The sequence below is a fragment of the Carlito syrichta genome, unplaced genomic scaffold (assembly GCF_000164805.1).
Source record: "Carlito syrichta isolate Samal-C Ts95f unplaced genomic scaffold, Tarsius_syrichta-2.0.1 Scaffold197851, whole genome shotgun sequence".
Taxonomy (NCBI): domain Eukaryota; kingdom Metazoa; phylum Chordata; class Mammalia; order Primates; family Tarsiidae; genus Carlito; species Carlito syrichta.
In genome coordinates, this window is record NW_007141947.1 from 367,687 (window position 1) to 391,207 (window position 23,521).

The 23,521-nt window shown below is 36.5% G+C and overlaps 1 protein-coding gene across 1 annotated transcript in view; it reads right to left on the reverse strand.

Moving 5' to 3' along the window:
- The window catches only part of ADAMTS18 (ADAM metallopeptidase with thrombospondin type 1 motif 18), a 158,808-nt gene that overhangs the window by 46,383 nt on the left and 88,904 nt on the right, over positions 1-23,521 (reverse strand). The window contains exons 9-12 of the mRNA XM_021709367.1: positions 21,896-22,033; positions 19,782-19,935; positions 8,175-8,270; positions 3,890-4,038 (exon numbers count right to left, since the gene is read on the reverse strand). Coding sequence (XP_021565042.1) covers positions 3,890-4,038; positions 8,175-8,270; positions 19,782-19,935; positions 21,896-22,033 — 537 coding nt within the window. The remainder of the gene's footprint in view (positions 1-3,889; positions 4,039-8,174; positions 8,271-19,781; positions 19,936-21,895; positions 22,034-23,521) is intronic.

The following is a 23,521-nucleotide window of genomic DNA, read 5'->3' on the forward strand; positions in this document are numbered from 1 at the left end:
GTTGTTGTTGTGAATGTGATCCTCTGTCTCCCTGAGTTACTCATCTGTAAAATGACCAGATTAGCAGCAGGTTTCAACTCATGGGTCAGTTCTAACCTGATTGAGAGCAAATACCTGATTTGTTTTGAGACGCCTCCAGAGGAACAGTAGAGCTCAGAAGAAAATAGGGTTTTGATGCACTAAGATCGTCTAACACAGACATGGGAAAAAGAAGGGCCTTGTATGCCTGGTATTGGCCATTGAGAACTAGATAGCCTTTAATTACTTTGAAATATTATTCAAAATATTTGATAAAACCATAAATCAGTTAGGAATAGTTCATTTTTAGGGAAATAAAATATGTTCCGGGAAAAACATCATTATGTGAAATAGAAACCTCACACTGCTGCTCAGACGAAAAAATGAAAATGGTTAGGCTGAGTGATGTGAGCAGAACCAAATGCTTAAACTGAAGCAAGAAAGAAGTCTGTAACTTGAAACGGGGAGGAAAAAACAACTTTACTACAGTAAAGTGAAATAAAAACAGTGTAAGAATAATTAATTCAATTGTCTTAGGATAGACTATCATCTACTTGTTTTATTTGTAACTTCATGCATTGTTAAATGGTATCCTGATTATCTTTAATCTTGTTTAAAATGATAAAACTACACCAAGTAGAAATACTTTAGTGATGAATTATTTTATTAGGCATCTCTAAATTACAATATATTTCCATGAACAATGCTCTATTATAATGAGAGTTCCCAATCCTACAGATATGAGAGTGGTTTTAATTTAAATCTCAGGGGCATCGTTCCTACACTTTACCAGCAGAGCTATTAAATTAGGTAATCTATTTCTTCCTTGGGAAAATATCGAGACTGTAAAATGTTGAGATGTATGAAAACCAGATCCACGGACTATACTTCAAAAATGTAAAGTAATTTAATGATTTTAACAATTCTACTTAAGACAGGGGCTACATTCAAAGTATCATGAGGGTGGTTTTAATAAGCTAGTATGAGTTGTGAATGCATTCATTATACCCAGTCACTGGGTCTGATTAGACCAGTAAGTTTCGATTAGAGATGATTTTGCCCCCTATAGGACACTTGGCAATGTCTGAAGACATTTTTGGCCACCACAATTTTGAGGCTAGAAAATGGAAAGTAGTCCTACTGGCATCTTGTGAGTCAAGGCCAGGGGTGCTGCAAAACATTCTACAACGTACAGGACAAACTCCCACAACAAAGACTCACCCAGCCCATGTCAATACTGCCAAAGCTGAAAGCTCTATTTTAGCCTGAGACATCCAAAGTAGTGTCTAAGTATCTCCAAGCCCTCCCTTGTATTTTGGAGAAAAAAAAAATTGGCCCTTTTAATCCAGCTCAGACTGCTGATGCAGATGAAGTACCATTTGAGTCTTTCAAATTTTTTCTAGTGTCATTATTTATTTTAATTCTCAATTTACCAAACATTTATGCAATAAATGACAATGTGTCAGACCCTTGCTAAAAGCACTTTACAAATATTAATTCAGTTGATGGAGGTGCTATCATTATCCCATTTTTATAAATGAGGAATCTGGAGCAGGGAGACTAAGTTGTCTGTGGCTACACAGCTAGGAATTGGCAGAGCCAGGATGGAAACTAGGCTGTCAAGCCTCAGAGTCTATGTTCTTAACCTCTGCACTATGCTACCAACTCAGATTGTGTTGTCAGATTAAATCCACTGTTTTTCAAGGTTCCATCATATTTTTCTCTAATGCATTCTCCCAAGCCCAGTTTCATAGTAAGGCCTCTGCCTCTCCCCACTGCTTCTGTGAGCTGACTCTCTGTGACTCCCTTCCTCCTGGTGAGCACAGGATGAGGACGATGAAAACCACACAGAGCTCAGAACCTTTTGGTGAATGCCCATGGGATACTCCCCAGTTTGTCAGACATTCTAGAGATACTATTTCTTATCTTCCCCTCCAGCACCCAGGTTATCATCTCCACTTGATACATAAACCCGAGTCAAGTGACTTTGCAAAAGCCACCCAGTTAAGAAGGGCAGACACAAGATTTGGAGTCTTTCTATCTCCAAAGCTTAGGCTCTTTCTACATTACCCTGTCCATGGGAAAATATACATCTCATAGGTTTCATGTAGGAGTTAGAACACATTCACAGAGAGCAAAGTGCAGTTCAGACTCCAGTATGACCCATCCAAAAGGTGTCCTCAAATAACCACAGGCCAATTTCAATCCACAGATGATTCAGTGAGTGGTCACAGTGGTATTGTGTGTGTCTTGAAAGAAAATTGAATTTGTTATCCATTTTTAAAAATTGGGAAATTTTACACACAGCATTTTTTTGTATTTCTGGTTTCTCTTGAAAAGTCAGGCAGAGCTGTCAACACGTGTTGATGTACATTCCCGCAAGGCAAAATTCAGCTACTTTCTCCAGTTCACCAGCTTGAGAGACACACACAAGGTCTGCCAGCCAAGCTTCTCTGTCCGACACTATGGTAAGCATCTGATTATATGGCTGTATAACCCTAGTTTAGATTAAGAAAGTAGCTTAGACTATTACTGGACATCACATTCATACATAGGATAACTTTTCTGTTTTTTGGTTTCTATCCTCCATACCTTCCCCCAGTGCAAAAAACCTTTATGTGTAAACAGCAGCAACTTGAATGGATTTAGATTCTATCATACTCAGTGATCTATTACAGAAACAAATAACTGAATACCACATGTTTTCACTCATAAGTGAGTCCTGAACATTCATTACGACACTACAAGAAAGGGATCGGCAGTAGTGGGACACTGTCAGGGGGTGGGGCACATAACATCACTAAGGGTACCTGATCCTAAACCAGGAGAAGAGAGAGCCAGTGGGAGGCCCAAACTTTACCTGTACCTAGACCACCTATGTATCTAATCCTGACTTGTATCCCACATTTTTAAAATAAAATAAATAGGGGAACAAAACCTGGTTGATTGTTATTAACTGGCGAGATAGTCACTTCACTTAAAAACAGTGTGTTCTTTTGGTGGGAAAGCAAGTCTGGACCGACATTAAGGAGAATGGTATGGCGGTTCCTCAAAAAACGAAAACTGGCACTACCACATAATGTAGCAATCCCGCAGCTGGCTATCTATCCAAAAGAAAGGAAATCAGCATACTGAAGAAATATTTGCACACTCCCATGTTTATTGCCGCATTAGTCACAATAGCCAAGATAGGGAAACAACCTAAGTATTCATCAATAGATGAAATGATAAAGACAATATGGCATATATTCACAATGGAATATTATTCAGCCATAAAAAAGAAAGAAATCCTGTCATTTGCAACAACATCAATGAAACTGGAGAACACGATATTAAAGAAATAAGCCAGACACAGAAAGACAGATATTGCATGTTCTCACTCATGTATGAGCATCGAAAACAAAGCAAAGCAAAACAAAAACAAACTCATGGAAATAAAAGAGTGGAATGACAGTTGCCAGAAGCTGGGGAGAATAGTGAAGATAGGTGTCCGTAGAGTGGGGATGGTTAATGGGTAGAAAAACATAGATTAAACAAGATCTAGTATTTAACAGCACAATAGGGTGACTATAGTTAACAATAATTTATTGTATATTTTTAAATAACTAAAAGAGTGTGATGGGAATGTTTCTAACACAAAAAAATGATAAAGGCTTGAGGTGATGGATGCCCCAATTACTCTGAATTGATCATTACACATTGAATGTATCATCATATCACACATACCTCATAAATATGTACAACGATTATGTACCCATAATAATTTTTAAAAATTAAAAAATAAACATACTAAAGTATTTTAAAAACCAACAGGGTGTTGCAGACCAGAGGTTAATGCCATAAAAAGACTGACTTTCCATCTGAGTCTTACTTGGGGTTATTGCAATGTCTCTCCTGATACTTGACTCCTCCACCACATGTCCGGGAACATTCTGACCACTTCGACCAGGCAGACCACTGGCCATGGACGGGCCGAGGCCCAAGCTCCCCAAACTTTACACATTGGCCTTGCCGGCACCACTGTAAAAAGAACATGTTAGATAGTTCCTGTCAGAGACCACCTGGGAAAGCACAGAGAGACACAAACACCTGCACAGTAACAGGAAAAACAGGTCTGCTAGCAAAAAGGAAAAGGCATGACACCTTGATAGATTCTTTTCTTTGCTGTGCCTTATAAACATCCAATTACTCTGCATTTACTGCCTGCGTTTTGAAAGGCTGACATCTAGAGAGAAGTGGCATCTCTCACCAACAGGCTAACTATTACATGCTTTGTGAGCTGTGAGGTGGAATGTTCAGATACATTCTACCCAACAGCTAAGGGAATCAGCACAGACAAAATTACAACAGACCCTAGTATCCACTGTCACTTAGAAATAATTGCACTTAAAGAACAATAGGGATCAATCACTCAAGGAGAAACAGTTTTTAAGAAATTAACACAATTTCTCATTTTGAATGATTACCTCATCATAAAAACAGACGCAACTATACATACATTATATTTTGTGTATTCCAAATCATCAGCATTTCTTATGAAACGGATTTTCAGTCTGCACCAACTGTACTGTTCAGACAGTTATCTTTTTTCCTTTTGTCTATATAAAAGGTCCCTAACCTCAGACTCTCTGACAACTTTTAGCTCTTTTAATGTCTTTGATGAATTGCTCTGTGTGTTTCATTTGCCTGTGATCTATCTGTACAAGCTAGGGTGAGAGCTGCTTTCTGTACTTACCTTTCCATTTTAGTTTTCCTTTGGAAGAAATTCCAGGCTTTGCTGGTTATTTCCCTGTATGGGGTTGCATTAGCTTCTGATAATACTTGGGTTTGTTTTTGTTGTTAGTGGTTTTGTTTTTGTTTTTCTTCTTCCTATGGTACTTTTATTATGAGTAAGTTCTGCATGACTTAACATAACTGCTTTTTCCTAAAAGCCTCTGCAATTAGATCCAAAGGGCTGGGGTTTGGACCATGCCAGGTTTTGCTGAGGAGTGGGGGGTTTGGTTACAGAATTATGGGAAGGTTGTTTGACTTTCAAATCTTCACTTTTCCCCTGTGATACATCTGGCTTCACGACTGTTTATTGTGTGGCTTGGTTGCTAGTGCACTTTGTCTAGGCTAAGATATTGCTTCCTTTCTTCAAATTCTTGCCATGTGCTGATTAATTCCTCTGTTTTTAATTTTTCTTTTCCCTGGATTAATTGCCATTTCAGAGTTTCACAAAATCATATAACACTGTTGAGAACTTTTTGGGGAAAACAATCGGTCATTTGAGGTTTTTATCCACCATAAACATCCATCTTTTCTACCAGGAATTGCAGGGACTCTACTGGATTGAGCTCAGTGGTTGAGACAAAATAACCACAAATAGCCAATAACCATAAAAGAGCAACAGCAGCAGCAGCAGCTACAGTTTATTAAATTGCTTCTATGTGCCAAAAATACTGCAGAGAACTTCACATGCAATGTCTAATAAAATTCTTGCAAAGCATTTAAAAGTTAAAAACTATTTTCTAGATGAGAGAAGTTTAGCAAAGAAATACTAACTTACTTAGAGTCATACAAATTACCCAATAGAGCTATCTAAATAGCTACACCAAGTAGCAGAGACTGGATTTAACTCAGTAGCCAAAACTCCTAAGCAGGATACTTCTATTTATCTCGGAGGCAAATTACTGACCGATGTATCTTAATTCTAATCTCTCTTTCGAAAATGTGCTTTTTAGATTGCCTCCATGAATTGAACTTTCTACTATTTCAGTATTCATTCTAGTATTTGATCAGGCTGTTTGCAGATTGTCTCCTGGTTTTTCAATCAGTATAGAAATTAGGAATATGCATGCAGATATAGAAACACACATCTGCATGTATAGATAAAATTCTACATATGAAATGCAAATATAGAATATATGCATATATAAGTTTATCCATCTATCCATACATATATATTTCTTGTCCTACTTCTAATTTTAAATTGAATGGCCATGACTTGAGTCAATATCTTTTAACAGACTGTATGCACAACCTTTCTTTCCTTGCACACATATCTCTAGAGAGAAGTATGTGGCTTTTATATCCCCAGATGTTTGCTGAGTACAGTATTCACAGGACAAATATCACTGAAGGGCAAGGGACTAGAGAAGGAAGGAGAAGAATATAATTGAGTTCTAGTTACAAATAAAACATTGAGCAGCTGCTACTCTGTGCCAGACACTCCAGATGAAACATGAGTAAAGTCAGGGCTCTGGCCCTCATGGAGTTTATAGTCTAATGAATAGTCAGTTACATCCCCTGGTGAAGGAAGAATTGAGGAACACATATATGAATGCAATAATTAATATACTGGGGTGATGATGGATGGAACTTATCAGAATGCTTTCTGCTAAGGGTGATCTTACAGTTGAGGATTTTTTTGCCAGTACATAATTATAGCCTGGTGTTTTAAACTAATTGGGGCATGGAGCAGTTTGATAGTGGTATTAGAACATTTGTTTTCTAACTTTTGGCTTATCTCATGTTCTGTTGACTGAAGACTAATACAGGTTCAGTGTGGTCCCCATGGAATTTAGAACCCTGGTGTGATAAACCCTAGACTTATTTTATATATCACTCATTTTCCTCACATATTATATCAATCTTTTCTTATGTTACATTAATACTGTTGCTTTTTTAATGAAAAAAGTCCGTTAATCAAGTTGCAAGTTCTAAATTTTGATGCTTCAAAAATAAAAATGACTTGTATTTATATTTTCAATCATTCCCTCAAAATTCATCATTTGTATCGTCACAGTTACAATATTTCTATTAACGTTTTCAGTGAGAGTCCTTGTTGGGATTTCTTAAGACCAGTACATATGATTAAAATTTGCAAATTAACTCCTCAATTTTTAAGTGTTTATTTTCTTAAAATAAAAAGAGTTAAAAATTACAAATATCTTAAGAGCTATTAAATCAATGCCCTTACAAATATCAGAAAGCATTTGCTGAAAACCCTTTGTGTGTGTGTGTTTCTGCCTTCGTCTCTATTGTTGGCCTCTCTCTGAAGAGTCTCTTTTCTCTCATCCAATTGAAGGCTTAAACTCAAATTCCAACAACCATCTTGGTGCACCCACTCATTGTAGTGAATTCTAGGTGCATATCTAACACCAAGCAAGACTCATCTCTCATTACACTGAGGCCTTAATAGCAATTACTGCTAAAAGAAGGGGTGTTTAAAAGAGAATTAGCGTCATTGGCTTCTTCATTGTTTTTCCTGAATGTAAATTCTTAAAGTGACAAGACTGAGTTTTATTCACCTCTACATTCCCAGAGTATCTTAATAACAAGTAATCAATAAATAATTGTGAAACTGAAATCACTTTAAATGATCGATTCTTCTATATAGGATTGTACTACCTTGAGAAAGAGCCAATGACTGAGATCAGCAAACCTGTAACATCTCTTTCAACACTCATAGCATGATCTTTCAAATGAACTCTCCAAATCTGGATCACTTATTAGTAGCCCAAGGGCATCTTTCCTTCCATATTCTACTGGGAAAGAGGAAGAAAGACAGGAACTAACATATGAGAGTTAATTACTCAAAACAGAGAGCTCTCTCATCATCTTTTTACAACGGAGATAATCATTAGGATTGAAGATGCTCACAAGCAAGAAGATCGTAGGTACCAGCTAGATGAAAGTGTCTCTTACTCTTCGACAGGAAAGTCACTAAAAGTGATAGGAATTTACAAGGCATGTCAGAAGCCAAATGACAGGTCCTACAAGGTGAGGTTAGTAGCAGAGGCCTTGGTCTGGAGGGACAGTCATTTCTTTAGTACTAACAGGGACATCTGCTTTCTAAGGCTTTTGAGTAGTGCATCAAGTTTAAAAGACAAATAGTATCCCATAAAACCTATTGGCTCATTGAAATAGAGATATTTTGACCAAAGCCAAGATCTAAAAGAGAAAAACGGAAAAAATATCTTAACCTATTAAGCTAATTGGGTCAGATTAGCATTAAGTTTTATCATCGCTGCTAAATAATACTGGTTAATTTAAAGAGAAGTCAGAAAATATCCACAGCCAATGCATTCTACTCTAAGGTCACACTACAAATAGTTTGGGTTCTATGACTTATCAAGTTTCTAGAGCCAAAAACTAACACATAAGCCGTTTACCATACTCAAGCCACAAACGGTTCCTTCTGCCGCAGGCATAAACTTGGTCTCACACCTGTGGCCCACTCGGTGGCACCAAAGTGATTTGCAAATGTCCTGAAAGGAAAAAAGGGACTTTATCAGTACAACGTACTGATGATGGTACAATAAAAATGAAAATATTCATAAACGGTTATATTTGGGGATGGCTAAAATCAGATAACTGATTCAGAAAGTAGAGGCAAGTAAAGTTCATAGGGCCAAGGTAAAATGTCCTAGCAACTATATAAGCAGGAGGTTTCTAAAGTACCCAGATATTCATGTGTGTTTAGTACTGGCTAGAAGGTAACAATGGCTAATTCTGGCTTGAAATTAAGAGATTTGATTTCTAAGGATAATGATAATAATAACTAATATAGCAAAATAGACCAAGTCTGATTCCAACCCTCATCCTGGAATTCCAGGTTGCATGCCCTATGGATATGTTATCAAAAAGTTCCAGGATCACCTGTAAAACAGTGACAGAATTAGCACTTGACTTTATAGAGTTGTTCTCAAAAAAGAAATGAGGAAATACACATGTAAAGTGATTATTTTGCCTGGCACATGCAGTTCTTGAAAATATTGACTACTATCATCATCATCATCAACATCCTCATCTTTGTTGCCATTTTTAAACATTTAGGCAATTTTATTCTCACACTAGACCTATGAAACAATTTAATTCTCAGGCTAGATTGTAGTGGGCAGAATAATGGTCCCCCAAATTGTCCATATCCTAATCCTAGAAATCTGTGAATATGTGAGGTTATATAGCAGGGAAGAATTAAAGTTGCAGATGCAACTGAGGTCGCCAATCATATGACCTTGAGACAGACGGAATATCCAAAATTTTCTAGGTGGCTTAGTGTAGTGGCAAGAATCTCAGTAGAAAAGAGGAAGATAAAAGAGAATCATAGAGGTGACAACTTGAGAAAGCTTCAGGATGTTGCTAGCTTTGAAGATGGAGGAAGGGGTATGAGCCAAGGAATGCAGGCAGCTTATAGAAGCTGGAAAAGGCAAGTAAATTACTTCTCTCATAAAAACTCCAAAAGGAACATAACCCTGCTGATACCTTGATTTTGGCCATTTCAGATGTCTACCTTCAGAACTGTAAGTGTAAATTTGTGTTATTTTTAAGTTACACTAAGTTTCTGGAGATTTATTACACCACCAACAGGGAGCTAATATTCTTATTATCATTTTAATGGTATAAGCTAAATGAATTCCTCATTTAAACTCATTTAGCTGAAGAAACAGAGCAAGCTTCGAACACTTTTAAAACCATAAAGTCACACAGCTGGCCAGTGACAAAGGCAGAGTCCTGTAACTTAAGCACCAGACAGGGCCTAGATTTGCCATTGATGGATTTTGGAAGGCTCTCAACTACTCCAGGCCTCTATCCCCATCTATAACGTAACGTGATTGATTGAGATTACTTCCAATTCAAACTGTTAGAGTCACTGTTTAGAATTATGTCACTAATAGAATGTCATGAAACATTGTGAAAGGTCAAACTGATTCCATTTTGTTTGCCACATTCTATTTACTAAGGTAGAAATGTGAATACATATATTTTGGGGAAAATACATGTATTTCCAGAGAGGAAATACATGATTTTTGTGATTACTTATGGCAACCCTAAAATTCAATTAGTCTAGCACCCAATTCCCTAAGAATTCCACTTAATATATATTTTACAGTTAGAAAATATGGCAGAAATATTTCACACATGAAAAAAATGCTTTCCATGGGACTGAGAATAACAAGGGGAAACCATAGATAAATAGATATAGTAATATATATGTAAAACCATATATATTATCAGATATATAATATATTATGTATGTGTATATACATATTACCATAAATATAGAATATATTACATATATAGTAATTCTAACCTTGTAGACCATAGAAGTCTTTACCCTAAAAGGGAATGGAAGGAGATTAAGAACACCACTGAGAAACCCCACCAGCAGCCACCCCAAACACAGGCACAAATATTTCCAAATCTGAGAATAGCTCAGAAAACAGAATATACATCTTTCCATGAGCCTGCCACTGACATTAACAGAAAGCATGAAGCATCCTCCCAACAAACTGAATCAGCATTATCATCTCTATGTTTTGCCATACTGAGTCACCCTGAGTCTAAGGAGAATCAATCAATGTGGAAAAGAAAGCAGTCCATGTCAAATGGGGGGCACAAGAGGTAGCCATTGAAACAAAACTACACTTAGAAAGGCTTTCAGAATTAAACTATTTTTCTTCTCACAGCCAGGGGCAAGCCATGGCCCACACCCATTGCTTATGTGGCAGCCACCAAAATGACCTTAGAGTAGACCAGAGAAAGAAAGGCTGAGATGTTTTAGCCAGTGCCAAGCCACAGGGCCCAGAGAAGGGACAGCTGGAGAGGACCAGGAAAACAAAGCAAACACACACACACACACACACACACACACACACACACACACACACACACACACGTATTCTAGAGTGAAATAAGGTGCAAAAGTCAAAGGTAATTATAGTCAACTACATGCTTTGACGACCATGAACATTCTCTGAGAAAGTTCCCTTTCAAAGTAAACAGAAATGAGAGCTTGTACTTTTTTGCTTGTACTTGTCCCTTTTATTCCAGCAATATTCAACTAATTTTTCCTTATCTATAATTCCCTGGACTTAAGTCATAATTTAAGAAAAAAAGAAATAATCACAGAGATCCCAAGGTCTCATGTTGCCTGAATATAATTTTTCTGAACTAGGCAATATTTTAAAGAAAAGAGTTCCAACACTATTTTTTATTCTATCCTGCTCCTTGCTGGCCATGGTCTCCAGTTGTATTCCACAGGATAGATGTTCCCTCAAGTAAAACCTGACATGCTGAAAATGCTCATGTCTCTTGCAAATCAAATTCTACCAAGTCTCTCAAACTTAACACATCCAGAACAAAACTTCTCATCTGTTCCCTGAAAACCTGTCCCATTTTCCACCTTCCTCATCTCACTTTCCAACATCTCCATTTTTCTGGTGGTTCTGGCCAACAATCCTAGAGTCATCTTTGACTGTCTTTCTCTCACATGCTATAACAAAATCTCCCACTACGTCATAATTTTTTTTTTATTTTAAAGATGTGGAGTATAGTTCAGGGTTAGTTATACAAATGGTCATCGTACCAGGAAAATTTGACCTCTCTTTGGTCCCCACGTCACCTAGCTTGAGATCAGGTATCCTTACTGATGAAGTGTGCCCCGCCCCCTCCTGGCAGTTTCCCACTACTGCCATCCCTTTCTTATAGTACTATCATTGTTCAGGTTCTGCTTATGAGTGAAGACGTGGTATTCAGTTCTTTGTTTCTGGTCACTGAGTATTACAGACTCTAAATCCATCCAAGTTGCTGCAAAGTTCACAATTTTGTCCTTCTTTATGGCTGCATAATATTCCATCGTGTATATGTACCACTGTCTTATAGATCATAAAATCATATTATCACTGCTACCACCCTGTTCCAAGCCATCTATCACATGGCTCACTGCTAGACCCTCCTCACAAGCCCTGTGGGTCTCTGTTCCCCTCCCTCTCACCTCTTCTCAATGTGTTCTCAACATAGTAACTAAATCTGTGCTGTCCATATGGTAACCACTTGCTACATGTAACTTGTTAAATGGAGATTTTAATTAATTTGATTAAAAATTCACTTCCTCAGTCACACTTGCCACATTTCAGGCTCATGTGTGGTTAAGTGGCTACCATACTGAATGACAGAAAAAATTTCCATAATTACAGACAGTTCTACTGGACAGCACTGAGCTAGGGAGATCCTTCCAAATCAAGTCAGTCAGCTCATGTCACTTCTCTGCGCAAAACCTTACAGTGCCTTCTCAAAGCACATGGAGAAAATCCAAAGTCCTGACTGTCACCTACTAAGTTATATGCAATCAAACCCCATTTATCTCTCTGGCCTGGTCTCCCACCAGTCTACACCCTGCTCACTCTGGTTTAGCCATATTGGGTCTCTGTGGCTCTGCAAACACCTCAGGCTTGCTCCAAACATGGGTCGTTGCACCAGTTGCTCTAATTGTATCTGAACACCAAACCCTCTCTTACCTCCTTCAAGTCTTTACCAACATTTTACCTCCTATAACTTTGCTATTAAAAAATTTAATCAGTCACCGAATTTCCTCACTTATTTAGCATTTGTACTTCATTTGCTACATTATTTACTTATTTATGAAGTTTATTGTACTTTTTCTTTTCCCCATTAGAATATCAGTGCCATGGGGTAGGTAAGTTTGTTTTTGTTTTTTTCGCTGATGTATCCCAAGCATCTAGAACAATGCCTGGTACAAATGATAGATAGATAGATAGATAGATAGATAGATAGATAGATAGATAGATAGATAATCAATATACAAATAAAAATCATAGACTTTATAATTTAAAATAATCTTCACTTATAATAAAGACCTTTGGAGTCCTTAAAAAGAATTTCAAGAATTTTTTTAAAATGTGAAAGAAACTGGCAAATAGAATATGCTTAAAAAATTCAATGTTGCTGCTAAAAGTTTTTCATAAATTATTTTATTGCATCATCACAGTGACCCTGTGAGGAAAGTATGACTGTTACCCTCGATATGCTCATGAGAAAACTGAGACTCAGAGAAGTTAAGTAAATTCTCCAACTTCCTTTAGCAGGTATGTCTCTGGTTGGCCTGGATTTAAGCCCATTGATGTCTGACTTTACTGTCCAAACTTTTAAGCTAAGCAATAATCTAAAAGTAACAGTTAATAATTAAAAAGTAATATTCACCAAGAGCTGCCCCTGGTACCATTTAAAAAATCAACTTTATTGAGGTATAGTTTATTACAATTATATACATATAAGTGCATGGTTCTCTGAGTTTTGGCAAACATATACACCACTGAAATCACCACCACACTCAAGGCAGAATATTACATCACCCGGAAAATTCCTACATGCCCTTTGGCAGTCAATTTCCTTCTTTGAGGCAACCACTATTCTGATTTTTGTCACCACTGGTTAGCATTGCCTATTTTTAAATGTCATATGAATGGACTTTTTAGCTCAATGTGTTTTTTAGTCATTTGTGTTTTTTGTGTATCAAGGGCTTGTTCTTTTTTTATTGATGAATAGAGTTCCATTATGTGAATGCAGCAAAATCTGTTTATACATTCATTCACCTTTTTCAGGACATTTGTTTCTGGTTTTTGGCTCTTATGAATAGCAGTAGCTAAGAACATTCTTAGACACGTCCTTCTGTAAAAATATGGTTTTATTTTTTTCAGGTAAATCCCTTAGAATAGATTTTCCAGTTCAGAAGTTAAAGGTATGTTTAACTTTATTCGTTGAAGAAACTGTGCCAAACCATTTTTCAAAATGTACCATTATATGCCCTCATCAGCGATAGACAAGAGTTTCATTTGCTTCATGTGTTTGGTATCATTTGGTGCCAATCTTTTTAATGTTCCCCATTCCAGTGGGTGTGCAGTAGTGCTCTATTGTAATTTATTTTGATATATATTTCTGAGAGTAATTGATACTGAGCACTGTTTTACATGTTTATTGACTATTTGTATATCTTGTTCAGTGATGTGTCATTTAAGTCTTTGACCCTTCCCCCAATTTTTGGTAAGGGGATTGGCTCCAGTACCATTTTATATTTTTTTTCCGGGGAGATAATAAAAGAGGCAGTATAGTATAATGGTTAAGTAAGTACTATCCAGATCCAATTTTAGTTCTAACATTTACTTGTATAAAGTTGAGTAAAACGTTTACTTTTAGGTGCTTTCAGATTTCTTATCTAGCAAATGTGAATAACAGCACATGCCCCAAAAGTATTGATGTACAAGGGGAACCCCCCTCAAAAAGAATTATTTTTTGGAGGGCAGGGCCCTTGTAGTACAGGCTTCTCCTGCTAGGTAAGTGTTCTAGGAACTCATTGGCCTCAGTGTAATAGCACTGTTGCGAGAGGCTGCATTTGGCTTCAGTGAATTTATTTTTTGGAGATTCTTTTAACACATTTGCCCATTTCATGATGGGTGATTTATGAGTGTACCTGCCCACACCGTGCTATGTGTTCAGCAATTTTTCACCAAAAATGGTATGGCTTCCATGTCCTATCCTCCCTATTTACCTGATCTCGCCCTGAGCGATCTTTTTTCATTTGTTTCCCTGGATGAAAAAGGTCTTCAAAGGGAAACATTTTACTGATGTGGAAGAGGTGAAACAAAAAATGGCAGAAGCACTAAAAGTCATCAAATTGACGAGTTCAAATCTGTTTTGAGCAGTGGGAAAAGCATCTTGATAGGTATATTACATCAGTCAGAGAGCACTTTGATGGTGACGAAAGTTTAAACATGTAAGAATAAATACACAATTTTTTATAAATAAATTCTAGGTTTCTTTGGGTCTCCCTCACATAATGTACTTAAAGTATTGTTTGATAAATAATAAGCATTAAATGGATATTAGCTATTATTATAGAAAGGAAAAGATATCTTTCCTCAATTTCCTATGAGTTCATTCAAATATATCAGCAAGGTTTCACTACAATTTTGATTGGGCTTTTTTTTTCTCCTGTGTATTGGTACTTTCTGCCTAATCTTGGGTAGATTATTTAACTTCAATTTCCTTTCTGTTGCATTTGAGGGGAACAATAAACAATGCCCCTGTTAGATAAACAGGAACTGAAGTCAAAGAAATGGAGATCTAGATAATAATCTTATTACTGAGAAAGATGAATTAGGGAACGTGGCTGAGATCTGTAGCCAAACAGGCTTTCTAACATGATCTCCACTGTATGAAACACTACCTTCCCCTTTTGCAAGCAGAGGAGATAAGCACAAGTCTCTCATCAAGACAGGCAACCTACAAAATGGCAGAAGAGAAGTGTGCATCCCAAAGACAGGCAACCCCAAAAGAGAAATGTGGAGAAGCTCCTGTGGCATGTCTGCTCAGATACACTCTTAAACTCACCTGTAAGTTGCTTCCTTGAGGAGAGATGAGAGAGGGGACAGAGGACACATCTTCTACTTTATGGAAATAGAAATGCTACAACATGTTAGCTATGTTTACCATCATAAATCCAACAATAATTACTGATTATCTGCTATGATATCAGATACCTGTGAGGTAGGCATTGGAGATTCTTTCCATTAACTGGGGCAAGAGATGTGCATAGACAGTTATGATGCAGCATCACAAGCTTAAGATGGTAACACATAAGGTAAAAATGAAGCCCAGAGAAAGAAACGTTTAAATATCCTTAAGGAAAAAGGGAGCTAAATCTTTAACAACAATAAAAAATGATTATGTGTCACTCAATGACCATTCAGCACTTTAGGACAGGAAATAAATAAAAAGGTATGTAGGCATAAGAAAGGAAATATTTGGAAAACATGCAAGAACATCAATATGATTGGAGTATCAATACATGGGGAGAGTTAATAAAAGTTGAGGAATAATGGAGTATGTTTGCTACATTACAAAGAAGGTGTGTGATTAGATGCTTGGAAGTTTCTAGTTATTCTCCACTCTTTAAGTCCAATGCCAAATTCTTGAAAGAAGAAATACATACCCAGCATACTATCCTTCAAAGAAAATACTCTCTGAGAGCATTCACTAGAATTAAAATATCTTCCCCACAATTTCTATTCAGCTTCAAACCCTCAATGGTTTGTAAATAAATATTTACTGAGCTCCTGCTATGTGATAGTAACTGTGCTGGCTACTGAGGTATAGAGTCAACTAAGATAGAATCCAATTATTCAGCAGCTCATTTCTAATTTGGTAAAATAACCAGTATGGAAGCATTGGTCAGAGTTTCTTGGGATCTCCTGATAAACAGCATCACTTCACTCACTGATTTGGTAAGAAATTCCTAAGTGTATAATAATCAAATGGTTGTTCTTAAGTGCTATGGGGTAACCCTCCTTCAGTTCTGTCTAACTTACAAGGAAAGACTCCCCCAAACTGGAATTTATGTATTAAAAATGTATATTTTTTTTTACATGTTTAAACTTCAGTCACCTTCAAAGTATTCTCTGTTTGATGCAATACACCTATGGAGATTTTTTTTTTTTTTTTTTTCTGCTCAAAACAGTTTTTGAACTTGTTGATTGTTATGCCTTTTAGTGCTTCTGCTATTTTTTGTTTCACCTTTTCCACATTGGAAAAAGGCTTCCCTTTGGGGACTTTTTTTCACTCAGGAAAACAAACAAAAACAAAGTTGCTGGGACAGGGTCCGGTGAACAGGGAGGGTGGAGCATGGGGACATGCCATTTTTGGCCAAAAACTGCTGAACACTCAGCACAGTATGGTCAGGTGCACTCATAAATCACCCATCATAAAATGGGCAAATGCCTTGAAAGGAGCTCCAAAATAAATTCACTGAAGGTGAGCACAGCCTCTCATAACAATTCTAGCTGGCATCCTGATGCTGATGGGTTCCCAGAACACTTACCTAGCAGGGGAAACCTGTACTACAAGTCGCTCACCCTCCAAAAGGTAATTCCGGGTCCCCCCTCATACACAGACTTACTTGCAAGATTAGCAACTCATTTTTTTCAAATACTTTGGAAGGAAAAAGAGAGCAAGCTTATATGCTGAAGATACAAAAAACTTGAGGCTAGAAGAGGAAGGGAAGATGGGACAAAGGATAAAAATAGCTGACCTCAGGCCCTTTAACAAGGAAGAACAGTCAGGTGTTAGGGTGGTGATGATGCCAAAGATATAAACAGAGCAAGAAGACATTCTTACTGTTCATTGAGTAATGCAACTGTACCAAGAAATTCATCCTCACAAGTTTGTCAGGAAAGAACTATTATCTTCACTTTCAAGTATGTACATAAGCTGAGGAAGGATGAGTTATTTGTTCAAGTTTAAATCCAGGTCTACGTAACTCAAAATGCACAGATGTGTGTGTGTGTATGTGCATGTGTGTATGTGTTTAAAATTAAAGATTGTCTAACTGTGGTTCTCATCTTTGAATGTACAACAGAGTCATCTAGCACTCTTAGGAGAATATAGGTTGTTGGGTTTTAGCCTCAAAGTTTTTCATTCCTTAGGCCTGGGTTTGAGAAAACACTTTGAGAATTCATTATTTTCTTGTTGCTGTTCTAACTACTGTGAAAACCTGCCTTTCTAGGAGTCATGGGGGAAAAAAGGGAGGCAGAGTGAGGAGAAAAAGGTTAAAAAGAAAAAGTAATAATAGGAAGTACTGAAAACAAATTTAATCTCTTTCCTGTGTTGCCAGAGCTAGTCTAAACCGTTTCCACTAGACAGGAAAAAGAGGAGACTTTGTTGTTTTGGAAACCCTCCCTAGTTAGGACCTGTCACTATTTATGATCCTAGAGGTGTGGCCATGGGTTCAAGTTAAAAGTAGGTTTAAAAATAATGTTAAAAGTTAGGGTGTGGGGGAAAAATCCACATTCAAAATCCATCAACCAACCCTACCTTCTCCATTTTACCTAATCGCCATCTTAAAACATCTCTCTTAAGTAAACCTTCCTCACCCTCCAGACATTCCTGTCTCTGTGCCTTTTCTCTCTTTTGATTCAATCTTCTAGCTTGGAATTTTCATTTTCCTTTGCTCTGCTTCTCAGGAAACACCATAAAACTGAGGTGCTGTCTTTGAAAAATATGGAGTGATTCCAAAAAACAATCTATAATTTAAAAATGGTTGTTCAAGCCCTGCACGCTACCTGACTCAGAACAGCCATCCCACACATGCTTGTTGAATGTATGTTCTTGAAGGAATTATGGTAATTCTAGGAACTTTCTTTGTATTTCTAAAGAAAATCATACTCATTATTAATTGTGCATTTGCTGCATAGTAAGTATGTAATAATAAATATTTGATTAATGAATAAGATCACGAGTTCTTTAGAATAAAGTAAGCAAGAGACAAAGTTAGGAGACAAACATTTTCAACAAAGTGAATAACTGCTTACCTCTGCCAAAAGCATCAACTTAAAAGACAAATAGGAGCAGTTATAAATTTGTTAGTTTTTACATATGCTACACCAGCATTTCTCAAATAAGGTCCATGTGTCATGAAGAATACAGAGAAAAAAATTGTGGATGGTATCAAATAAATTTTTCTAATAGTAATGCATTTAAATTACATTAGAAATATATATAATTCCATATCAATCTTATTATTTGATGAATATTATTTCTTAGGGCTAGACTTACATTTTGAATGTGAATTGATATATAGAAAAGTAACCAGTGAATAATAGTACAGAGATATGGTACAACAAATGAAAGTTGATAATGACTGAATGTTAAGGGCTAAGGTTAGAAACCATTCGTAGTCACCAGTGGAGAGGAGGAACCTTAATCTTCATGTAGTGGATTTGTTTTGTTTAGATTCCATCATCTAAAAGTTCTGTGGCTTTGGGCAAGTTGAAGCTATGCATTTAGGTTAAAAGCTTCAGGAAAATAGTGGTAGTAATTCTTACTTGAAGGATTTTTGCCAAGATCAAGGTAAAGTCAAATAAATCTCCAAGTAGAATGCCTTATGTGGAACCTCTGCTCATTTAACAACTGCTGAAGGGGGTAGTGAATGGTGCTGAATAGTGTAGTGGTCATCACGGTCATGGTGATAGTGGTACTGGTGATAGTGGTAGAAACAGAGGAATCGGGAGGAAAAGAGAGGAAGAAAAAAGGAATTGGAGTACATGGGGAAAGAGAGCTATGAACCACCATAGTTTCCACAAATTTAACTGCCTAGAACTTCCATATTTCTCTTTAGATACTGGGAATAAATCAACTTAAAATGATTCTACTTTTTAGTGATACTGAGTTTACAAAACTATCAGTGATGTCATTCTTTACCAAGTGGAACAAAGTGTCACTCATTTCTACAACTAAGACTTTTACACTTTCCCATTTATCTTTTTCACAATTTTTTTTTGGAGTTGGAGTCTTACTCTGTCACCCAGGCTGGAGTGCAGTGGCATGCTCACAGCCACCCCAGCGTCAGCTTGCTTGGCTCAGGCAATCTTTCTGCCTCAGCCTTCCAAGTAGCCAAAACTACAAGTGCGCATTACCACACCTGGCTAATTTTTTTGAGTTATTGTAGAGATGAGGTCTCATCAAGATTCCCTGGCTGTTCTCAAACCTGTCGGCTCAGTTTCACAATTTTGAAATAGACTTGTCACAAAAATATATATGATGCATTTTGGGGTGATGATGATTTTAAATGTATTAAACTAAGAGAAAATATGAACACAAAGAGAATAAAAACAGTGATCAGCAGCAAGAAAAGACTATTGTTCCCAGATTTACTACTAAATATAAAGTCTTCATATAAGGAGAGAGAATTTTCTACCAAGGATGCAGTCAAGCAGTGTTTAAACCAGGTGTGGTCTATGGGGATAAGTCTGGATAATTCATTGACAGTAAAATTGCCACTTAATTATCATGCCAAACAACTGACATGTTAGAGATAACCCAGACTTTAACCCTTGGCCTTAGCAAACCAAATGTTTATACTTCTTTTGGGTACACAGACACATTGCAGAATCTTAATGTAAGTTTGAAATGACAAGCAAACATACCTTCACAAAACCAAGGCTGCATAACTTGGCTTTTGCTCCAAATTGCCACTTGCACTGTGTGTCAGCATCATAAATCTGTCCTGGTAGTTTGTCTGGATATTTATACTGTCCTGCTTGCTTGGGTTCATCCACTAGACATCCAGCCTGAGGTGTGCTGTCATGAAACACATCCTTATTAATTACTGTGTTGATCCATGATCTTTCCATGTAAGACAATATAGCTCTGAATGCATCCATGCAAAGAAAAATATAACACGACTAGAGAAACAGGTATATGCTTAAAGTTAAAAATCTATAGTGATTTCAAAAAGTGAGTCCTTCTAAGAGGACAAAATGTGCACATTCACCAAGGTGTTAACATGGTGCTAGACGTCCTAGTCATCCACATGATTTGGCTTGGGATTTGATAAAAGATGGAAAAGATCAATATATTTGACAATACCATTCAACACTATTCACCAAATTGTACCCCACGTCTACTCTATGACAAACATTACACTAAGCACTAAAGATACAAAATAAACCAGAGAGAGACAGTACCTGTCTTCATGGAATTTTAAATCTTACATTTTTTTATGGATGATAGGGCAGAGGTCAAAAATACACTCTTTTCCTCAAACAAGCATTAAAGACACAAATAAATTAGGTTATTGAAAGAATCAAGAGGAAGGATACACTGGGGCATGAGGCAGAAAAAAATTTCCTGAGATATATTTGACCGAGACCTGTTGAAAATAAAAATCAGGAACCTTATATCTCCATTTGCTTAAATAAATAAAAACCTGGTGTCACTGAGAGGTTAATTAGCATGGTGGCGAAGTGTAACTTTGTAGACAGATGGGAGTCCTAGTCAAACATGCAACCAAGACCAAGTTCTTGGTATGTAATTCTTATACTCGTGAAGACAATGACTCTCATAAGGGTTGTTAGATCAGATGAGAATATGTAGCATGCACAATGCAGCATGTAGTAAGCATTCAAAACAAGCTGCTGCTGCTACTATTTTTATCCAAAGGCATTAAGTATATAATGATGGAAACTCAATCTATATCAAGTTGACTTTGATTTATAATATTTATTAATTCCATTCTTACATGAGTTGGAAAAGATCACTTTAGGCTTCAAATCATGAATTTAAAACTAACAAGAAAATCTGGTGGCAAAGCTTTTTTTTTTTTTTTTTTACTACCCTTTGGGCGTAGATTAGATATCCTTATATTTAATTTCCCTTGACTGTATGTCTAATTTACAAATAATAATATACAGTGATACAGGTAAAAAATTTTTTAAAAATTAAGAATGTCAATTACTAATAAAACTTCACTAACATCCAGTCAAAGAGAGAAAGGATTAGTATCTAAGTGTTCTTGGGGATCAACGCAGATTAAAAATATATATCTTCATACATATAATTCAACTTTGGGTTCATTGTTTAATATGAATCAAATAGTGCTAGCTACCCAACTCACACTTTTACCAATGTAATTACGGAATCTGAGTCATTAAAAGGATTTTACAGAGCTATCATCCTTTTGGGATGTCTTTTAGGTATAATGTGCATGATTTCTAGAAGTAAGCTTATGGCTATTTCAAACAAAATAGCCAATCAAGAAAATGCTCCATTCATAAAAACACAAACACACACAACATTTGGGATGTCTACACTTTTATGACAAATTGATCGATCAGATTAAAATAATAAATCACAGTAAAAAGACAATATATGTAGCAGCCTCTGGAAGTCATAGAAAATAGATGGTTTTGAGTACAGATCGTGAAGTCAGAACAAACCTAAATGAGTCTTCTGTTTGCAACTTACTAGCTATAGTACTTTAAGCAACACAATTAAGCTGACTCAATTTACCTGTGGATTAAAGATAATAATAAGACTGCTGTGAACAAGGCAATATGTGGAGAGCATTTAGCACAGTATTGAGGTTGAAACCTATTTTTTCAACAACAGTGATAATGTCATCACCATCATTATTGGAATTTGTTTTGCTGATCATTGAGGTCAAAAGACATTTCTACTGAGTATGTGTTTTCATGTATATTGAGCACAATTCTGTCACCACTCCAAACCTAGGAACATCTTTGCCTTTAGCCTGTCATACCTGAGAAATTTCTTTAGATATTGCCGACTGCACGACGACCACGAAAACACTCCATTGTTTCCAGTTAGTGTAGGAGACATGATATTGCCTTCAGCCTTCCTGCAGGGATTGCCTTCTCCATCATGAATCATGCCAAAGCTAAAAGACAGTGAAGAAAACACAAGTCCCTCTGTGAACCCATTTTTCAAGTTATAACCAGAAGAAGCAAAAGGATGCATGGAGAATTAACAGACTAAAGTGAGAGTTAGAGCTACTGAAATTGTAAATCAAAAAGACAAAAATGAGTTACTCTAGACTGTTGTAAAATCGGAACAGAAAATTTAAAGATTGCTATGGGCTTTACTACATTATTTCTTGGCCACAAAATCAAAAAATGGTGTACCTGCTACATATTTTAATGGCTAGAAAAATGTAGTCAGGTTAATATTTAGGCTAATCTAAAGTGATGGAACAGCCAAATTCTTTTATTTCAAATAGCAAAATTATGTTATTGCTCCCAACCATGTAACTATGGCAAGGAAATTCAGAGCAAGTAGGAGACAGGCACAGAGAGAAACTGATTACAAGTTGTTTATGGACAGTGTATACATAAGGCTAGTATGACATAAAAAGTTCTCTCCAATGATGATCAATTTATTAGCTGAAATACAAAATTGACTGCAATTGAATTCCCTTATAATCATAAACATCTTTAAAAATTAATGATTGAACCCATCTATTGAAGGCATACGTAGGACTTCTTCCAAAGGCGTTACATGAGAAAACTTTAGTTCATCCCATTTCATCACAGAAGGGTCTAGCAATTAAAGAATAAAAATAATTTTAGGTGGCTTACTTTCTAGAAATCATGCATATTGTACCTAAAAGATTCCTGAATCTTCTGATAGGTAGAATAAATGTGACATCAATGTACATACCCACATATGATGCATGCACCACAAAGACAGAGCTTATGTCAGGCTATATTAAAGTGGCAGAGGACAGGGGAATAAGCTTCTTTGATCAGCTTTAAAAAAAAAAAACCTTCAGTGCATAAAGAAGCCTTATGTAATTTTTTTTTTAGGGAGGCAGAGAATGGAGGGATATACATATAAATTTCATTATTAATTTAGTTTGGTCTTCATCTTATTCCTAAAAGGAGAAAATTTGCCTCTGAAGAACATCATTTTTATAAGGCAGATATGATTCTTGTGGAAATAACCATGTTAATTCAATATAATTTTATTTATATGGTTATCCTTTGAAGATAGTCTATATCAAATAAATGTTATAATCAAATATATGACTTTGTTGTGACCCATATCTATAACATAGTCATTTTTCCAGTATTCCTTCCAATGAATGAGGGAAATAATAGCAGGATGGTTGTTCATTGTGATCCTATCAGTGAACTCCTAAATATTTACAGGTGACCATTCACAAATAGATATTTATTAACCATGACATATATTAAGGGAAAGCAATTTCTCATTTTCAACTTTGCCCAATTCAACTCTTCTTTGTATGGGAGTTTAAATAAATTTGTTTGGGAGACAGTCTTTCTCTTTCTAAATATGTTTATGAAGGAAAGAAAGAGAGGAAGGAAGGAAGGGAGGAAGGAAGGAAGGGAGGGAGGGAAGGAGAGAG